Here is a 17,659-nt window from a genome sequence, read left to right on the forward strand (position 1 = left end):
GGGCTGTCGTCATCTGTGTTAGTACATAGAACCACTCAGAAATACTAGAACTGCCGACACAGTGGAAAACGGTTATAAAAATGAAGCAATTACAATGAGGGTGTGAGTGGAATTAAGTAGCATTTTTATTGGAATGCTTGTTCAGTGTGAAGTAACACCAGGATATAGGATATGTCATTCTTTGGCTAGAAAATAGCCCTGAGAAGCAATTATCATTTCTAGATCAACCCGACCTGTCTCCATTTTAGTCTTCTGATTACCTGATTTCAGAATTTTGCCTCAACCTTTTTCTTTAGAATGAAAAAAATAATCACAGTATCTCTAAAATATATTAACACTCAGATGATCCAGTACATAGCTGGCTTCATTGGAAATGAACCTGGTGTTCTTGTCAATAATTTAAGCAAGAAATTATACTTTCATCAGTTTAGAGATGCTTACGTTTGTTTGTATATATCTTTGAATATGCATAAATATTCAAAGGAAGTAGTTTAAAGGAATATATGAAGCTATAAATTTTTTGACTGTATAAATATGAAAATTATCAAAGCCTTTCAGAATTTTGTCTCACCCCACTTATTCCATGTTAGTTTCTCACTGTCTGATGAGATTGGTGGTCTCACACCTGCATCCAGCATGGCACAGAATGAGCTTTAAATCCCAGTTCCCCTTTCTAACCCTAGGACCTTCGATAGGCTAATTAACTTTTCCTCTATTTCCTTGTTTATAAAATGGGCACAGTAAGCTCTGTCTTACAGAAACAGAAGTAGAGTCTCTACAGCACCTGGCACAGGGTCTAACACAGGGCAGGAATTCAGTAAGTGGTAGTTATTATTGTTTCTGATCTAAGTTATTTGTTTATGTTGTTTCTTGCATTTTCTTCCATCTTCTCTCAACTTGTGTAAGTCTGCCCCTTTCTTGATTATTCTAACTACAATTTTAATTCCATTCCTGTATGAAGTACTAGTGTACTTTCAATTAGCGCTGCTTAATTAAGGACAAAATTAATTTAGTACTGGGTTTTATCTTTCTCTGCTATATTTTAAGCTTCAGGAAGACATCTTTATATTTTCTCTACAACACCTAGCAGAGTCTCACAAATAATAGGCGCTTATTTATTTCTTGAATGAATGAAAATAGGTGCAAAGTAGAAAATTAACTCCTTTAAACAATGAAATATTTCTGTTTTTCTCTGCAGTTTGGAGGAGCTCTTCCTGTGCCTTAATGACTATGAAACGGTGTCCTGTCCTTCTATTTGCTGTCACTCTCTGAAGCTCCTACACATTACAGACAATAACCTCCAAGACTGGACTGAAATACGGAAGTTAGGAGCTATGTTTCCTTCCCTGGATACCCTCGTCCTGGCCAACAATCACTTGAATGCTATTGAGGAGCCCGATGATTCACTGGCCGGGTTGTTTCCTAACCTGCGATCCATCAGCCTCCATAAGTCAGGTGAGGTACTGGTTTGTTCTCATTCTAGATGCGAACTGATCTGAGCTTATACAGAAATGCAGTGAAAGTGTGTTTCTTTCAGTAGGCCCTGCCTTCTTAGAGAACGCATTTTCAAGGGTGACATTCAGATGGCTGTGGATTAGCTAAATTTAAGGCATTCATTTTCCTAAATCAAGTGGCATGGCATTATATTTGCTATTTACATTTTCTATATTAAAGGGGTCATGCTGTGAAAGGAGTGAAATTGATGACTCGTACAATAAAAGACAGAGTAAAAAGAATATAAGGAATTGCAAACTACACCATTTTGTCTGGATTTGGGTTAGGGAATCCCAACCTGCTATGCTTTTCAAATGCTCTCTTTTCTAGTACTTTCATATAGTTGATTGCCAGTCTGTTGCCAACTAATTCTGTGTATCACAGGAGTGAATATTTTTAGCGTATTTTTAAAAATTAACTTTATTTTTTAGAGCAGTTTTAGATTCACAGCAAAACTGAGCATAAAGTACAGAAAGTTTCCACATACCCCCTGCGTTCACACATGCACAACCTCCCCCACTGTCAGCATCCCAACACCAAAATGATACATTTGTTACAATGGACCCTACATTGACACATCATCGTCACCCTGAAGCCCACAGTTTACATTAGGGTTCATTCTTGGTGGTGTACATTCTCTGGGTTTGGAAAATTTATAAGGACACGTGTCTACTGCTGTAGTGTAATGCCTAATAGTTTCACTGCTCTAACAATCCTCTGTGCTCTGCCCATTTACCCTCCTTCCCCAGCCCCTGGCAACCACTGACCTTTCCTAGTCTCCAGAGTTTTGCCTTTTCCAAATGTCATATAGTTGGGATCATACAATATGTAGCCTTTTCAGGTTAATGTATTTTACTTGATAATATACATGTAAGTTTCCTTCCTGTCTTTTTATGGGGTGATAGCTTATTTATTTTTAGCGCTTAACATTTTGTAAGGTTCAACTAGTGCCAGTCTGTTGTCTGGATGTTCCACCGTTTATTTATCCACTCACAAACTGAAGGACATCTTGGTTGCTTCCAAGTTATGAATAAAGCTGCTATAAACCTCTGTGTGTAGGTTTTTGTGTACATACAAATTTTCATTTCATTTGGGCAAATACCAAGGAGGGTAATTGCTAACTCATATGGTAAGAATATGTTTAGTTTTGTAAGAAACTGACAGACTGTCTTTCAAAGTAGCATTTTACACCTGCAATGAATGCGAGTTCGTTTCTTCACATCCTCCTCAGCATTGGTGCTGTGGAGGTTTTGGATTTTGGCCATTCTGATAGATGTGTAATGGTGTCTTGTTTTAATTTGCAATTCCCTAATGACATATGATGTTGAATATCCTTTCATATACTTACTTGCCATCTATATATCTCCTTTGGTGAGGTGTCTGTTCAGGTCTTTTGCCCATTTTTTAATCAGGTTGTTCATTTTCTTATTGTGGAGTTTTAAGAGTGTGTATTTTGGATAACAATCCTTTATCAGATGTGTCTTTAGCATGTATATTCTCCCAGTCCATGGCTGTTTTAATCATTTTCATGACATTGTCTTTCAGCCTATTTCTTAAAACAACTACACAACTAAAAGTAGCTAACCTATAACTGAAAAACATATAAACAGTTGAATTCACCATAGAGGTTATAAGGGTGGGAACTAAGTTTTAAAAACTACTATTTTGCATAACAAAGCTGTTTGTTTCATAACTCGACACCCCTAGAGCTAACTCTAGTCTTCCTTCTAAATGGAAGTGCCAGCAGAAGGGAAGAGGACAGGGGTGACTCGGGATAGCCGTGCACCTGAGTCCTCATAAACTGCTCCTCTGCCTTCACCACTGCTGATGGTGGATAGAAATAGGGAGGGACTGCGATGTCCAGCATGGATTTAATGTGTTGTAAAACTGACCAGCTTCATTGTTACAGGGACATTTTTCCTACCAGTGCCAAGTATTGACTTGGATGATACATTTGCTTACAGCCATAGGAAGGGTTTCGTTTTAGGACTAAATGAACTTAATTTGTTGCATGTTCTCACCCAAAGGTTCAGTTTTTTGTTTTTGTTTGCTTTAAATTTTGAATCTGTTTTCCCTGTCCCCAAAATGAGGACAGTAGGAAAGAGAGGTAATATTTAGTTTCTGGTTCTGTGGACCTTGCCTCATTTTAAAATTTGTTAGGTAAAAATTTGAGTCTGAGAGTATCAACTCTGACCAATAGTTATGATGAAAGAGTTGATCATATCACCATTTTCTGTAATCATGACACATCCTGTTTATTGAATCACCAGCTTACAAGCCTTTGGGTGGAGAGTTAGTAGATGAATGGATGTTGAAGAGTAGAGGTCTCTTGACCACTGGAGTCACAGGGGTAGGAGCAACTATAGGGAAACTTTTATGCTGTTAAAATGTATTCCATTCTTTCCTTGGATTAAAAAAGTCAGGATCTCTAACTAGTTTACAATTATTTTAACATTTCACATAGTATTAATTGAAATTTTTTTCTATGTTTATCTTCTTATTTGTGTACTTTCCTGGATTAATTTAAACAATGTGTTTCTCAAATTAGGTTTGCAGTCCTGGGAAGACATTGACAAACTAAATTCATTCCCTAAACTTGAAGAAGTGAGATTGTTAGGAATTCCTCTTCTGCAGCCATATACCACTGAGGAGCGACGGAAGTTGGTAATAGCCAGGTCTGTTGTCCGGTTCCTCTGCGTCCCTCCCTCTTGGGGTCTTGTTATTTCATGAAGGGAATGATACACTATTTAGGAGGGAGTGCTTTATAAATTGATCCAACTTGTGAACGGACTGGTTGAAGGAGTTGCTTGTGTGGCTTGAAATCCTGGGAGGAAAGAAACGCAACATGACGAGGAAAATGTGAAATGTCGCTGGCCTGCCAGCACCGTGCCGAATTCCCTCACCCGTCTCTTCTGATTTACACTCTTTGACATTTGTGCCGTCTGAAGTTCTGTTTGGGTCACGCAGTAAGAGTAGGTGCAGGGAGTTGCACGTGTTTTCTCTGGTAGCACCGTGGGCATTTAAGGCGTCAGTACCTGAAAGTTGGGCTGTTCCGTTCGTGTCGACTTGAGAACAGCATCTGTATGTTCTTATTACTATACAGACCGACTTAGGTGTGACTCCTATGCTGTTACCTTCTCCCTTTGAGCCCGCCTTTCCTGTCCGACTCCCGTAGACTGCTGAAATGACCCAGGAGGGTGTGTTTCAGCAGTGCCCTTAGCAGCAGTATACTGTTCAGCTCAGATGTAGGGGGCCATGGACGTGTTCCCTTTGTGTACTATGCACAGTAGTTTTGGAAGGGGAACAGTAGGCTTTAAGGTTCTCTAAAGAAGAGGGGTTCTTTAAACAGGGTTTTGATCTTTCTGACCAACCAACATTGAGCAGACCTCCGTGGCTGCCCGCTGTTGACACACACTGATCTCTCACTGTGGAGATAAATTTCAGCACACTGTTCTTCTAAGAAGAATAAGTCTTGCAGTAGGTCTTATATTTTATTTTTTACATAGTTCTTTTGTAAATGTAATAAATTCCTGAAGTATATAACCAAATTGTGCTGACTACTCTGTAGACTTAGGCTGTCCAGTTTGGTGCCAGTAGCCATGTGTGACTTTTAAGCACTTCAGATCTGGCTAGTTTGAATTGAAATGTGTTGTATGTGTAAAATATACACTGGATTTCAAATGCTTTATATGCAAAAGAGAATGTAAAGGATCTTATGAGTTATGTTTTAGTGTTGATTACACATTGAAATGAGTACATCTTGCCTATATTGGGTTAAATAAAATACATTATTAAAATTAATTACATCTGTTTTTGCTTTTTAAAATATGGCTGCTAGAGAATTTAAAATTGCCTATGTGGCTTGCACTGTGTTCAGGTTGGGAAATGCTGCCTAGAATGTTACTTTGAAAAGTGAGTTGTGATTATAAAAGGTCAGTGCCTTATCCAAAAATGAAACTTTAAATATTTTCAGTCCTTTTGTATTAAATCACTTTAGTTTATGTCAGTAGTTTGTATACAAGCAGAGCTGCACCAATGCTCCTTTCAAGAGAATAAGACTGGACCTGAAATCAATAATTTTATTTCTAAAGCCAAATATCTTTAGTATCTTAAAATGTCTTTATTTTGGTTTTACTCACAGATTGCCATCAGTTTCCAAGCTTAATGGCAGTGTTGTTACAGAAGATGAGCGAGAAGACTCTGAGAGGTTCTTTATCCGCTACTATGTGGCTGTCCCACAGGAAGAAGTGCCCTTCAGGTACCCTCCTTAGCTTGGCAGCTTCAGCAAGTACTGGGGCAACGTAAAAACTGTTTTGTAGAGCGAAATCTAATAATTTGTTATTGGGCCCTCTTAAAGGATATTGGTGATAGGTTAAAAAATAAAGAAACACTGAAGCAAACCACTTTTATCTCATTTTCCACAGAGTGTTTCTTCCACCTTGCACTTGGTAAGTATGGTTCCCACTCCATACTGCACGCCACTGGTTCCTTTTTAACCTGTTCTCCAGGGCATATTTTCCCTAAGCCCCACATTGGTCTCTTCTTTCACGTTGCATTTGCCTTCAGGATATACTAAGTTCTGCAATTTGGAAGATTTAGCAAATGTGTACTAGGTTTAGAGAATATGAGAAAGGGACTAGAGAGCAGACTCCAGGAAATGCTAAAGGAACTTAGTGTGGCTGAGTGTGAAAAGAAATGCGGCGGGCTAAATAGTTACCTTTAAGTGTACAAGGAGCTAATATATTCTTTGGAGAGGAACTACCTTTAACACTATGTAAATATAAAAGGAAATGTAACAGGTGTGATATAGGTAAATGTCAAAGAAAAAAATATTCCCCAAACAGGTTCCTAGGTGTTGGTGACTATACTCAGTTACATAAAAGTTATATGCTTTTCTTAATGACTTTAACAATCATATGAAATCCCATTTAACATGAAGAGTTTCAGACAAACAGGATACAGCTTAGGACTGAATATGTCAGATCACTTGGTCCTTCTGGTTAAAAATTTCTGTGATTCTAATACATTCTTACTGAACATATCCATTTCCCACCAGAGTTCTCTATTATTTATAGACGTTAAGGGGTCAGCGTTCTGTAAGGCTCAACGAGTGCTCTAGAAAAAGTTTCTGTGGTATTATTGGTAGAATTATAAAGCCTAAGCATTTTAAAAATATGAGACAAGTTAAATAAGGATTTAGAAGGTAACCTTTTAAAACTAGCTAAGCCTTTGCCAGTTGGTTCAGTTGGTTGGAGTATTGTCCCTACACCAAAAGTTTGCTGATTCAGTTCCCAGTCAGGGCACATACCTAGGTTGCAGGTTCGATCCCTGGTCGGGGCGCTTATAGGAGGCAACCAATCAATGTTTCTCTCTCACATAAATGTTCCTCTCTCTCTCTCTCTCTAAAATGGAAAAAAATCCTCAAGTGAGGCTTAAAATAAATAAATAAATAAATAAATAAATAAATAAATAAATAAATAAATAAATAAATAAATTTAGCTAAGAACACCCAGGTAGAGAGATAGACATTACTGTGCCTTTTAATACAGTTGAACTAACAAGCAAAATAGAGACAGACTCATAGATAGAGAGCAGGCTGACAGCTGTCAGGGGGAATGGTTGGGGGCTGGGTAATGGTGTGGGGGGATTGAGTAAAAAAAAAAAAGAGACAGATAAAAAACTGATGAACAGAGACAACAGTGTGATTGCTGGGGGGAGGGGAGTAGAGGGAGGTGGAGGAGGGTATGGAGGGATAAATGGTGATAGGTGAGACTTGACTTGGGGTGATGAACACACAGTACAGTGTGCAGATGATAAGTTGTGAAATTGTGTACCTGAAAACTGTATAATTTTGTTAACCAGCATCACCCTAGTACATTCAGTAAAGGAGAAAAATAGAATGTAACCTTTTAACGTTCATTAAGAATAGCCAGCTAGAGAGAAATAGATATGACTGTGCCTTTTAATACAGCCCGAGAATATTAGGGTCAGTTGACTCAAGCTAACATATTAATGAAAGAAGTAAATATTCTAGTTTTGAGCCAGAGTCTTCCATTATAGCAGTGGTGGGGAACCCTTTTTCTGCCAAGGGCCATTTGTATATTTATAACATCATTCATGGGCCATACAAAATTATCAACTTAAAAATTAGCTATGAAAAAAGCTCCTAGGTTTATTGAATTTTGAGTCCCATTTGTGGTTGCCTTGGCAGGGCCAGACCAAATGAAATCACAGCCATATATGGCCCGCGGGCCAGATGTTCCCCACACCTGCATTATAGTTTACTTCCAGTCTGCTGCAAGAAGTAGTACATACATGGGCAGTGAATTGTTCTCTGTCCTTAATGGCACTGAGTATCCTAAAGGGCATTTATGTCTCTGTACTAGTCACTGTTCTTGAATAAATTCATAGAAATCATCTTTAATTAGTGGAAGAACTTATTGGAAGGATACTGAGAAACCAAAAGGATTGTTAGGCAGGCTGAAGGACAAGGCTTAGACAGGAACCGAGGGAGGTGAGGAGAGCAAGGTTTCAACTCATGCTTTGCTTTATATGTCTCTGCTGCCACTCACAGCTAGACACTACAATGTTGGACTTTACCACTGGACACTTACAGCTCTGTCATGGATTTTTAGTCCCTTCCTAAGTAATGAAAATAATCTTTCATTAGTAATGATCTTTGCTTCATTCCCTAAGGGTCAAAACTATGCATCTGAACAATTGATTGGCTATATTTAAGGCATGTGCTCATATTCTGTTTCCCAAGAGATAGGGAGAGGGATTATCTGCTCCACTTTGGCTTCTGCAGTGAGGTAAATCTTGGGCCTTTCCCCCAAGTAGTAACAATTAAGCAAAAAGAATATCTACTATAGCCTGCCACTTTGATGACCCACCATCTATACATAAATCTTTTCCCCACAGTTACATTTGAAAAATTATTCATACCTGCTCTCATATATTCCTTGTATAAATGAAAACACATTTCACTCTCCCTAAAATTAGATAACCCATTTATTCTAATCCTAAACACTCTGTGCTTGATTAGCTACATGCCATCAAGCCATTTTAATTATCACTCTGGAGATCCAAGATTGCAGCAGAGCAGGTACACTCACCTCCTCCCAGAACCAAACTGGAATTAAAACTAAAATATAGAGCAATCAACCTGAATAACCAACTGAAGACTAGCTAAAGAGGAGTCTCATAACCAAGGATTTACAGATGAAGCCTCATCTAGACTGGTAGGAAGGGCAGAGCACCCACATGCAGTGGTTGAGAATTGAGAGGGATATCTCATCTGCAAAGGTCCCCCTGAGGAGTGGTGGGTCTCAACCTCACTCTGGGCTTCCCAGCAGGAGAACTAGTGCTGGAAAGAGGAGTCCCACATAACATCTGAATGTGAAAATCAGCAGGGGTTTCATTTGCCAGGGTGAGATGGGAGTCTGTTAGAAACCCAGTCACCCTCTTAAAAAGCCAGGGCACAAAATCTCATTCACAGCCTCTCACCATGTGTTCCAGCAGACAGAAGATGGCTCAAAGCAGACTGGAGTCACTCAAGGAGAGACTGGGTTATTTGGTTTGAGGAGAGGGCTAGAGAGACAGCCACCATTGTCCCTGTGCTGAGTCCCTCTCCCACATGGCTTACAGGCGCCATCTTTCCTGGGTCGAGCACTCCACCTCCATGTGCATCAGCCTGGGTAGATGCACTACCTTCACCTTCCCAACTGCCTGTGGCCCTGCCCTGCCATGCTTGTTCCCTGCAGAGGAGTTTGCTGGCTGAAGCCAGCCTATGCCTGTGGTACAGACTTTAATGGAGGGCTCTTGAGGAGGTTCATTCCCCCACCTACCCACCGCCTGCCACATACCCTGACTGGCACTACCATTCCTGTGCAGAGCTCCTCCTCCACGTGGCCAAATCTTGATCTGTTTAGCTTCATGATCTCTACTGGCCTTACCCTGAAAACTCCCCAAAACTACAAAGGTCCCCAGGCTTCAGTTGGGTGGCAACTGGCCTTAGCATACTCTGGGACTTCGGCCGAGCGGCCTCAGACCCAGCACTGGCACCAAGGTAGAATCTATATCAACCTGGTGAACATCAATTGTTCCTACCTGGTGATTCACTGAGAACCTACCTCATGCAACTTGCATTCTGCCAGAGGGTCTCTCAGTGACTAAGCCTAACAGGTGACCTAGAGGTGGAGGCTTATCTCTGTGTGTCTTGGCCCATTTGCTGACCTGCCTCCAGGCTTGGTACTGGTGGGAGTCAACATTGGTATGCAGCTTGGCTTGCTCCCATGTGCACCCAGGCCCAGCAGAGGGAGCCACAAACTATGGTATGCGTGGTAGCTCCAAGCCCAGGGCCAGTCACAGGCAGCATCTGACACTGACGTGCACTGGAATCCCTTCTAAGACATCCCAGAACCAACACACCCAGTGCAGCACTTCAGACCACATTAGAGCATGATAATTAGCTTAACAAGTGAACACTCAAAGGGAGATCTTTGCAGGCAAGAGATCCTGCTGGGGTTAATTCCACTTGATGAGGTCAGCTTTTGCACAGAAGCCTATACACTGTGGTTGGGGTCAGTCCTTATACTCAGCCAGCCTGAGGGATGGGACAGGCCAACAGCAATCAAAACTGAACTACAGCAGGAGGACTCATGTAACCCATGCAAGGGACAGTCCTGGAGCACCTAACTTAGGTGATCAAGGAGACTATGTCATTGAGCCACACCAGGGAACTACTACATAAGGCCATCCTATCAAGACTGGGATGCATAGAAGATCTACCTAATACACAGAAACACAGAGGGGCAGCCAAAATGGGTAGAAAAAGGAACATGCTCCAAATGAAAGAACAGGAGAAATCTCCAGAAGAACTAAATGAAATAGAGACAAGCAATCTACCAGATACAAAGTTCAAAACAATGGTTATAAGGATGATCAAGGAACTTAGATGAACCAAGTAACAACTTAAAGATATAGTAAGCATATAAAGGGACATAGAAACCACATAAAAGAACCACTCAGAAATGAAGAACAGTATCTGAAATTAAGAACACAATAGAAGTCATGAGCAGCAGATTAGGTGATGCAGAGGATCAAATCAGTGATTTGAAAGACAAGGTAGCAGAAAACACCCAATCAGAGAAGGAAAATGAAGGAAAAAAAACTTGAGGATAATTTAAAGGACCTCTGGAACAACATGAAGCATTACAACATCCACATCATAGTGGAACCAGAAGGAGAAGAAAGATAGCAAGGGATCGAGAACCAATATGAAGAAATAATAACTAAAAACTTCTCTAAACTGGTAAAGGAAAAAGACACACAAGTTCAGGAAGCACAGAGAGTCCCAATCAAGATGAACTGAAAGAGCCCACACCAAGACACATCATAATTAAAATGGCAAAGGTTAAAGAGAAAGAGAATCTTAAAAGCAGCAAGAGAAAGACAGTTTCCTACAAGGGAGCTCCCATAAGACTGTCAGCTTATTTCTCAACAGAAACATTTCAGGCCAGAAGGGATTTGCATGAAATATTCAGAGTGATGTAAAGCAAGGATCTACAACTAAGACTACTCTTCAGAGCAAGGCTGGCATTCATAATTGAAGGTGAAGTACTGAGCTTCCCAGACTAAAAAAAAAAAAAAAAAAAATCTGAAGAAGTTCATTACCACCAAACCAGTATTACAAGAAATGTTAAAGGGACTTCTTTAAAAATAAGAAAGGAATTTTTAAAAAGTGGAACCTAATTATAAAGAATAAAATGGCAATGCATGCGTACCTATCAGTAATCACTTTCAATGTGACTAAATGCTCCAATCAAAAAATATAGAGTAGTTGAATGAATAAGAATGCTATATACATATACATATGCATACATATATATATATATATATATATATATATATATATATATATATATATATATATATATATATATATATATACTGTCTACAAGAGACCCAGCTCAGAACAAAAGACACAGAGACTGAAAGCGAAGGGATGGAAAAAGATATTTCATACAAATGGAAACAAAAAAAGCTGGGGTAACAATGCTTATATCAGACATAATAGACTTTAAAACAAAGACTAACAACATACTCAATGCAGAAAAACTAAAAGCATTTCCCTTTAGATATGGAACAAGATAGGAATGTCAGCTTTCATCATTCCTTTTCAACATAGTACTGGAAGTGCTAGCCACAGCAATCAGACAAGAAGAAGAAAAAGGCATCCAAATTGGAAAGGAAGAAGTAAAACTATCATTACTTGCAGATGACATGGTACTGTATATAGAGAACTCTAAAGATTCCACCAAAAAACTACAAGAGCCAAATAAATAAATTGAGTAATGTAGCAGGATACAAAATAAATATTCAGAAATCAGTTGAATTTTTATACACCAGTAATGAACTATCTGAAAGAGAAACCAAGAAAACAAACCCATTTAAAATTGCATTAAAAAATAAAATACCTAGAAATAAATAAAAACTCAGATAATTAGATACTATAGTAAGAAATTAAAGAAGATACAAATAAATGGCACAATATACCATCCTCATAAATAGAAAAAATTAACATCATTTAAATGTCTATACTACCCAAAACAATCTATAGATTCTACACAATTTGTATCAAAATATCAGTGGTGGTTTTCACAGAACTAGAACAAATAATTTAAAAATTTATATGGAACCACTAAAGACCATGACTAACCAGCAATCTTCAGAAAGAAGAACAAAGTTGAAGGAATCACCCTACCTGATAACAAACTGTACTACAAGGCTGTAGTAACCAAAACAGCCTGGTCCTGGCATAAAAACATACATATAGATCAACAAAACAGAATGGAGAGCCCAGAAATAAACACACACCTATGTGGTCAATTAATATTTGACAAAGGAGTTAAGAACATACAGTGGATATTCAATATATATATACAGTCAAACCTTGGTTCTCGAATGTCTCCCATCTAGAACAATTGAATTCTCAACCAAGTTATTCATGGAAAAATGTCTTAGTTGTTGAACAAAATTTCAGTTTTCGACCTGACAACCCTTTCCTAGTGATACCTGTATGATCAGTCACGTGCCCTACGGGGGACAAACAAAGGAGAGAATATGTGAATATGAGTCAATTTACCACTAAGCCTTGTGTTAACATCTCAGGAAATTGAGCTATAAATATTTTTGTCAGTTTTTTTTGCTTTTGTTGCTGCTTATGATTATTAAATATATATAGTAAGTCACCATGCATCCTAAGAAGGTTAGTGATAGCAGCAGAGTGAAAAGGAAAGTTGTGAGAACAATAGAGGTTAAGAAAGAAATAATTGCAAGTATGATAGAGGTGTTTGCTGTGTGATCTGGCTATGAAGTATGGCTTGGCAAAATTGACAGTTGGCACTATTTTAAAACATAAAGAGTCCACCAACGTGCTAATGTTGCTAAGGGTGTGACAGTGATCATGAAATGACAACCACAGGCAATTCAGAAAGGTCAAAACTGGGAATCATGTGGGGGTCTGGACAGATTAATTCAATTTACATTACTTCTAATGGGAAAAAAATGATTCGGTTTTTGAACAAATTGTTTCTTGAACAGCCTTCCAGAATGAATTAAGTCTCAGAAGTGAGGTTCCCCTGTATATAAATTACCACCATGGCTTTCCTGCCTATTTATGTAATTATGCCTGCTTTCTCACTCACTGCTGGTCAGATACCACAGCTTGGTGCCTTCCTGGTTTCAGGGTGTCCTACCAGCATCTCTGGTCTAAATATGTTTTTTCAAAGGTGTAAGTGCTCACTCACTAGTATACTTTTGAGGCCTTGGCGGAGGAAGTGGTCCTATATGGAGAATGGGGAAGTGTTTGCATGGTTAACAATAATTGTCATTCCTGTGTCCTGAAAGTTTTGAATTCCTCCTTCACATTATCCTGGAGATTTGTGGCAACTTTTTTTTAAATAATAGACCACCAGTGAGTCCATTTCCAATCAGCCGACTAGACAAAAATTTAGTACTGCTCTAAATAATTCTAAACCACTGAAATTAGCCTTTTGAATTCAGAATCTCTGTTAATGCATCTATATCAACAATGTCACCTAGATATAAAATTGCTTTTCCTCCCTTGACCAGCATACCCTGAATCTATTACTATACTTGTTTTCTCTATTTTTATTCATATAAATCACCAAAAGTCTTGAAATTTCTATTTTTTATTTTGTGATTAAACCCACAGATCATGCTGTGATCTGATGGTAGTGGAGCGTGTATTTGTGGAAGGATGAGGTGAATGGAGAACTAGTTTACTCTTGCAAAGTAATTCCCTCAGACAGATATTTTACTGCCTTTTCAAGCAAGAGAGAAACAGTTTCCTTAGACCCAGCTAGCAGGGGGTGGGAGGTAGGGGGAGTGGGAGTCTAAGTGAGGGTTAAGGATTCAGGATACCCCCAAGTTGTCCCATATACTTCCATTCCAATTCAGTGGTAATTTTTTTATATTTCAGTTCATTCTGATTCCCCCCCCCCCCTTTACCTCTCACTTTCTCTCCAATTAATGCTCCAATTTTCATAGAATAGTCCCAATATGGATGCACATTTAACTGACCTATAATTTAACAAACTGGAACATCAAACCTGTGCATTTGTTTTTATAGCTACTTCAGCTCTGTTGCTGAAAAGAGGAAGATGCTCTTCTTAAAAATACTTGGGTTTCAGTTTGTGCCTTGAGCCTAATTTATAGGGATTTGACCTTAACATTCTCTTTATTTAGGCTAATTTGTGCCCTTAGAATAGCAGATGTTCTACCTCAGTCTTGAATTCTCAATGCCCTTATATTGTTTTATTCCTGGGAACACTCTCTCAACTACCTAAAGCAATCCATGTGACTGCAAATGATAATTAGTTATTTCACTAGTTCATTCAAGGTCTCACAGAATTCCTTGCATGAACACTGATATGCTATTCATTTGCCCCTAGTAGGCCAGCAACCAATCCCTAATTGCCTTTAATTCCCTGAGGTACTATTGCCAGTAATCTATTCTTTGGTAACAATATCTCAGTGCACACACAGAAATAAACACTGGCCAACTGAAGTAGGATAGGAATTTAGCTCAGAGAGTTGACAAGAAGATTAGAGAATTATTCTTTGGTAGGACTGATGGGAAGCAAGGCACAGCCAAGATTTGTGTGCCTTACTGTATGACAGTGTGCTTCTTACACCAGCCACTGGACAGTCATCCTCAAGCTGCTGGATTTCATTGCCCTAAGGCCTTACAGTCATGCCTTTGAGTTCTTCACTCTTATGTACTTACTGTGAATAATATCTGTTAGACCTTGTACCTTTGCATTACATCTTAAGATGTAAAATTACAGCGACACTAGACAGTTTATGTCACCTTCCTAGGTTGTAGCTCTCAGGGAGTGCAGAGAGAGAAAACCTACCTCTCGTTCATTAGCTTCCGTAGGGGAAGGGCTTCCTGCTTCTCATCGTTCTTGAGTGCTCCTCAAACCAGAAGGGCTTTCAAAAGCTGCACAGCCAAGTGGACATACATATACTATAGCTCCTGTCCCTAGTAATTTTTCTTATAAGTCCCTTAGTGGAGTTATTTATTTACTCAGCAAGTATTTTTTGAGTTACTGTGATGTACCAGGAACTGTTATGCACTTAAAAAAGACCTAACGTAGCATCCGTGCTGGGCAAGATGGAGTGGAGAACAGGCGCAGTGGGGCTTGTATCAAAATGCAGTCAGTGTGAGTTAAGGCAGGTGTTAGTATTATCCTTATCATCCCTTCCAAGTCGTATGCATGGTCACTCCCTAAAGTAGCACAGCGCATAGTTAAAGGTGAAAATTAGGAGCCTCTGGATGACTGTGTTTCATACAGAATGACATTTGAGCTTTTGTTTCCAAGTAGGTTGGAGGTATCCATTTATTATGGAAAAAAATATTCTTTGCATTAATTAGACCATGAATTTTTAAAATCTGGATTTAACTGGCCTCTCCTGCAAATTCTGACTTATAGCACTCTTCCCTAGTTGTTAGGGCCCCTAGGCTTTTCCTCCTCCTCTCATGTTCCCGCCTTGTGTCCTTAAACATGAAATACGTCTCCTCAATTTAGACATAAGAAAAGTTGGCCAAAATGTCTTTGGAGGACGTGAATAAAAAGCCATTATGACCAGTTCAATGTTGTTTATGGTAGGAAAGTTATTCTGTGCATCAGTTGAGTTATTCACACATATGTTTCCATGTGATTGGTCCTTTTGACTGCAAAAGACTAAAATGATACAAAACTTAGGTATTCTGCTTTCCTCTCAGAATAAAATAAAGGCTCCAGGTCCCTGAATTGTTTCCCTTTTTTATGATGAGCATAATAAGATGTTCAGAGGACTGAAAGGAGACATACTTATTAAGATTTTGTAATTTCCTACACGTGCTCAGTTACCCATCACATTGCTTTGTACTGGTAGGTGGAGCTGTAAGCTTAGCCTCTCTACCGTAGCTTTTATGGTAACAATGGACTAACACAAAACCTGAGCAATCACCCATGTTTATTTACTTTGTAAAACAACAGAAAATGAAAGATGTCCATTTCCTGACTCTTGGCCTTTAAACCATATAGTGTTTGCTTTTCCAATCAGTAGACTTGGTTTTAAAGCCTTCTTCTGTTTCTTGTCTCTTCGTGGCTTGTATGGTGGTGTGTGCTGTTTCACAATATGCTCAGTGTCTAATGCAGGTGGTTGGAAAGGTGTCCTCACTGGGCGGTCATATTTCAGTTATTGGACTCTCCTATTCTGCCAGGAGAACTTCTAGGAAATAACTCTAGGTTCAAGCTGGGTTTAAAGGACAGTTTAATTTATTTACTGAATATATACTATGAACCAAGAAGCACTGGAACAGAAGCTGGAGATAAAAAGAAAAAAAAAGTAGTGGCTATGCTCAAGATGCTTGCTGCCTGGGCTGAGCGAGTGGCCCACCCTTCCTTACTGTCCCCTGGTCCACCTCCACCCCCACTTGCTGCTCTGCAAGTTTTCCTCCATCTCTCCACTTTTCCAGTTGCTCAGGGCAAAAACCTTGGCATCATTCTTGATATCTTTCTCATCCTATGTCTAGTCCATTTGTTTTTCCTTTCAGTTCTTCTTTCAAAAACATATATAAAATCTGACTACTTCTTTGCATTTATGTTAATCCAAGCCTTCCTTACCCCCTCCCTGTATTATTATGTATAGTAGCCTTCTAATTGGGCTCCTTGAACCCACCCTTGCCCTGCATAGCTTATTCTCCACGTTGAGTTACAATAACTCAAGTTTATTAAAAAGAACAAACCTCCCTTGCTGTTTCTCAAACACATCGAGCATACTCTCACCTCAGGCCTTTGCATTTTCCCCTTTGGTAATGTCCCACGGTAACTGCTTGGCTCTGTCCTTTGCTGATACCTTATCAAAGATTCTTTCCATGACCATCTATTTATCTCTCAGTCTACTTTTGTTTTTACTAATCAACACCTGCCTTGCACTGTGTGTGTGCTGCTGTTCTCCCACACCGTGCCGTGTGCCCTGTGAAAGCAAGAGCTGCTGCTCTGGGTCTCAGTGCTTGAGCAGTGCCTGACTGTACCATCTGTTCTCCAGCGGCTCCCACCTGAAACAATTCAGTTCTCAACGAAGTCATTCATGGAAATGTCTTGGTTGTCTAACAAAACTTTGGTTCTCCACCTGACAACCCTTTCATGCTGACACATCAGCATGACAAAAAGCATCTCTCTGGGTAAACCTCCTGTTGTTAACATCTCAGGAAATTGTGCTGTGAATATTTTTGTGGCCTTTTTTTTTTTTGCTTTTGTTGCTGGCATAATGGAAGATTAGCACAATTTTAAAACAAAGAGACATCAAGAGTGATGTTGCTAAGGGTGTGAAGGTGCTCACAAAACAACAATCACAGGCAACTGAAGAGGCAGAAAAACTGGTTGATTTGGATAAACAAAATAAGTTAGCCTGTGACAGCATTTTGGAGGCAGTAATATGTGAAAAAAGTGGAAATGCCGCATCCTAACCTCCTGAGAGTCACCCCTGGAACAAGTGCTGAAAGAGTTTCGGTTAAGGCTAGTAGGAGGTGGTTCAATAAATTTAAGGAAAGAAGTGTTTGTTTATAGATTAAACAGTATATTAGATA

General features: G+C 39.3%; 1 protein-coding gene across 1 annotated transcript in view; it reads left to right on the plus strand.

Annotated features, from left to right (window-relative positions):
- The window catches only part of TBCEL (tubulin folding cofactor E like), a 74,594-nt gene that overhangs the window by 27,304 nt on the left and 29,631 nt on the right, over positions 1–17,659 (plus strand). Inside the window, exons 5-7 of the mRNA XM_081122728.1 lie at positions 1,199–1,455; positions 4,043–4,169; positions 5,636–5,752. Coding sequence (XP_080978854.1) covers positions 1,199–1,455; positions 4,043–4,169; positions 5,636–5,752 — 501 coding nt within the window. The remainder of the gene's footprint in view (positions 1–1,198; positions 1,456–4,042; positions 4,170–5,635; positions 5,753–17,659) is intronic.

Source organism: Miniopterus schreibersii, assembly GCF_964146895.1.
Source record: "Miniopterus schreibersii genome assembly, chromosome: 20".
Lineage (NCBI taxonomy): Eukaryota > Metazoa > Chordata > Mammalia > Chiroptera > Miniopteridae > Miniopterus > Miniopterus schreibersii.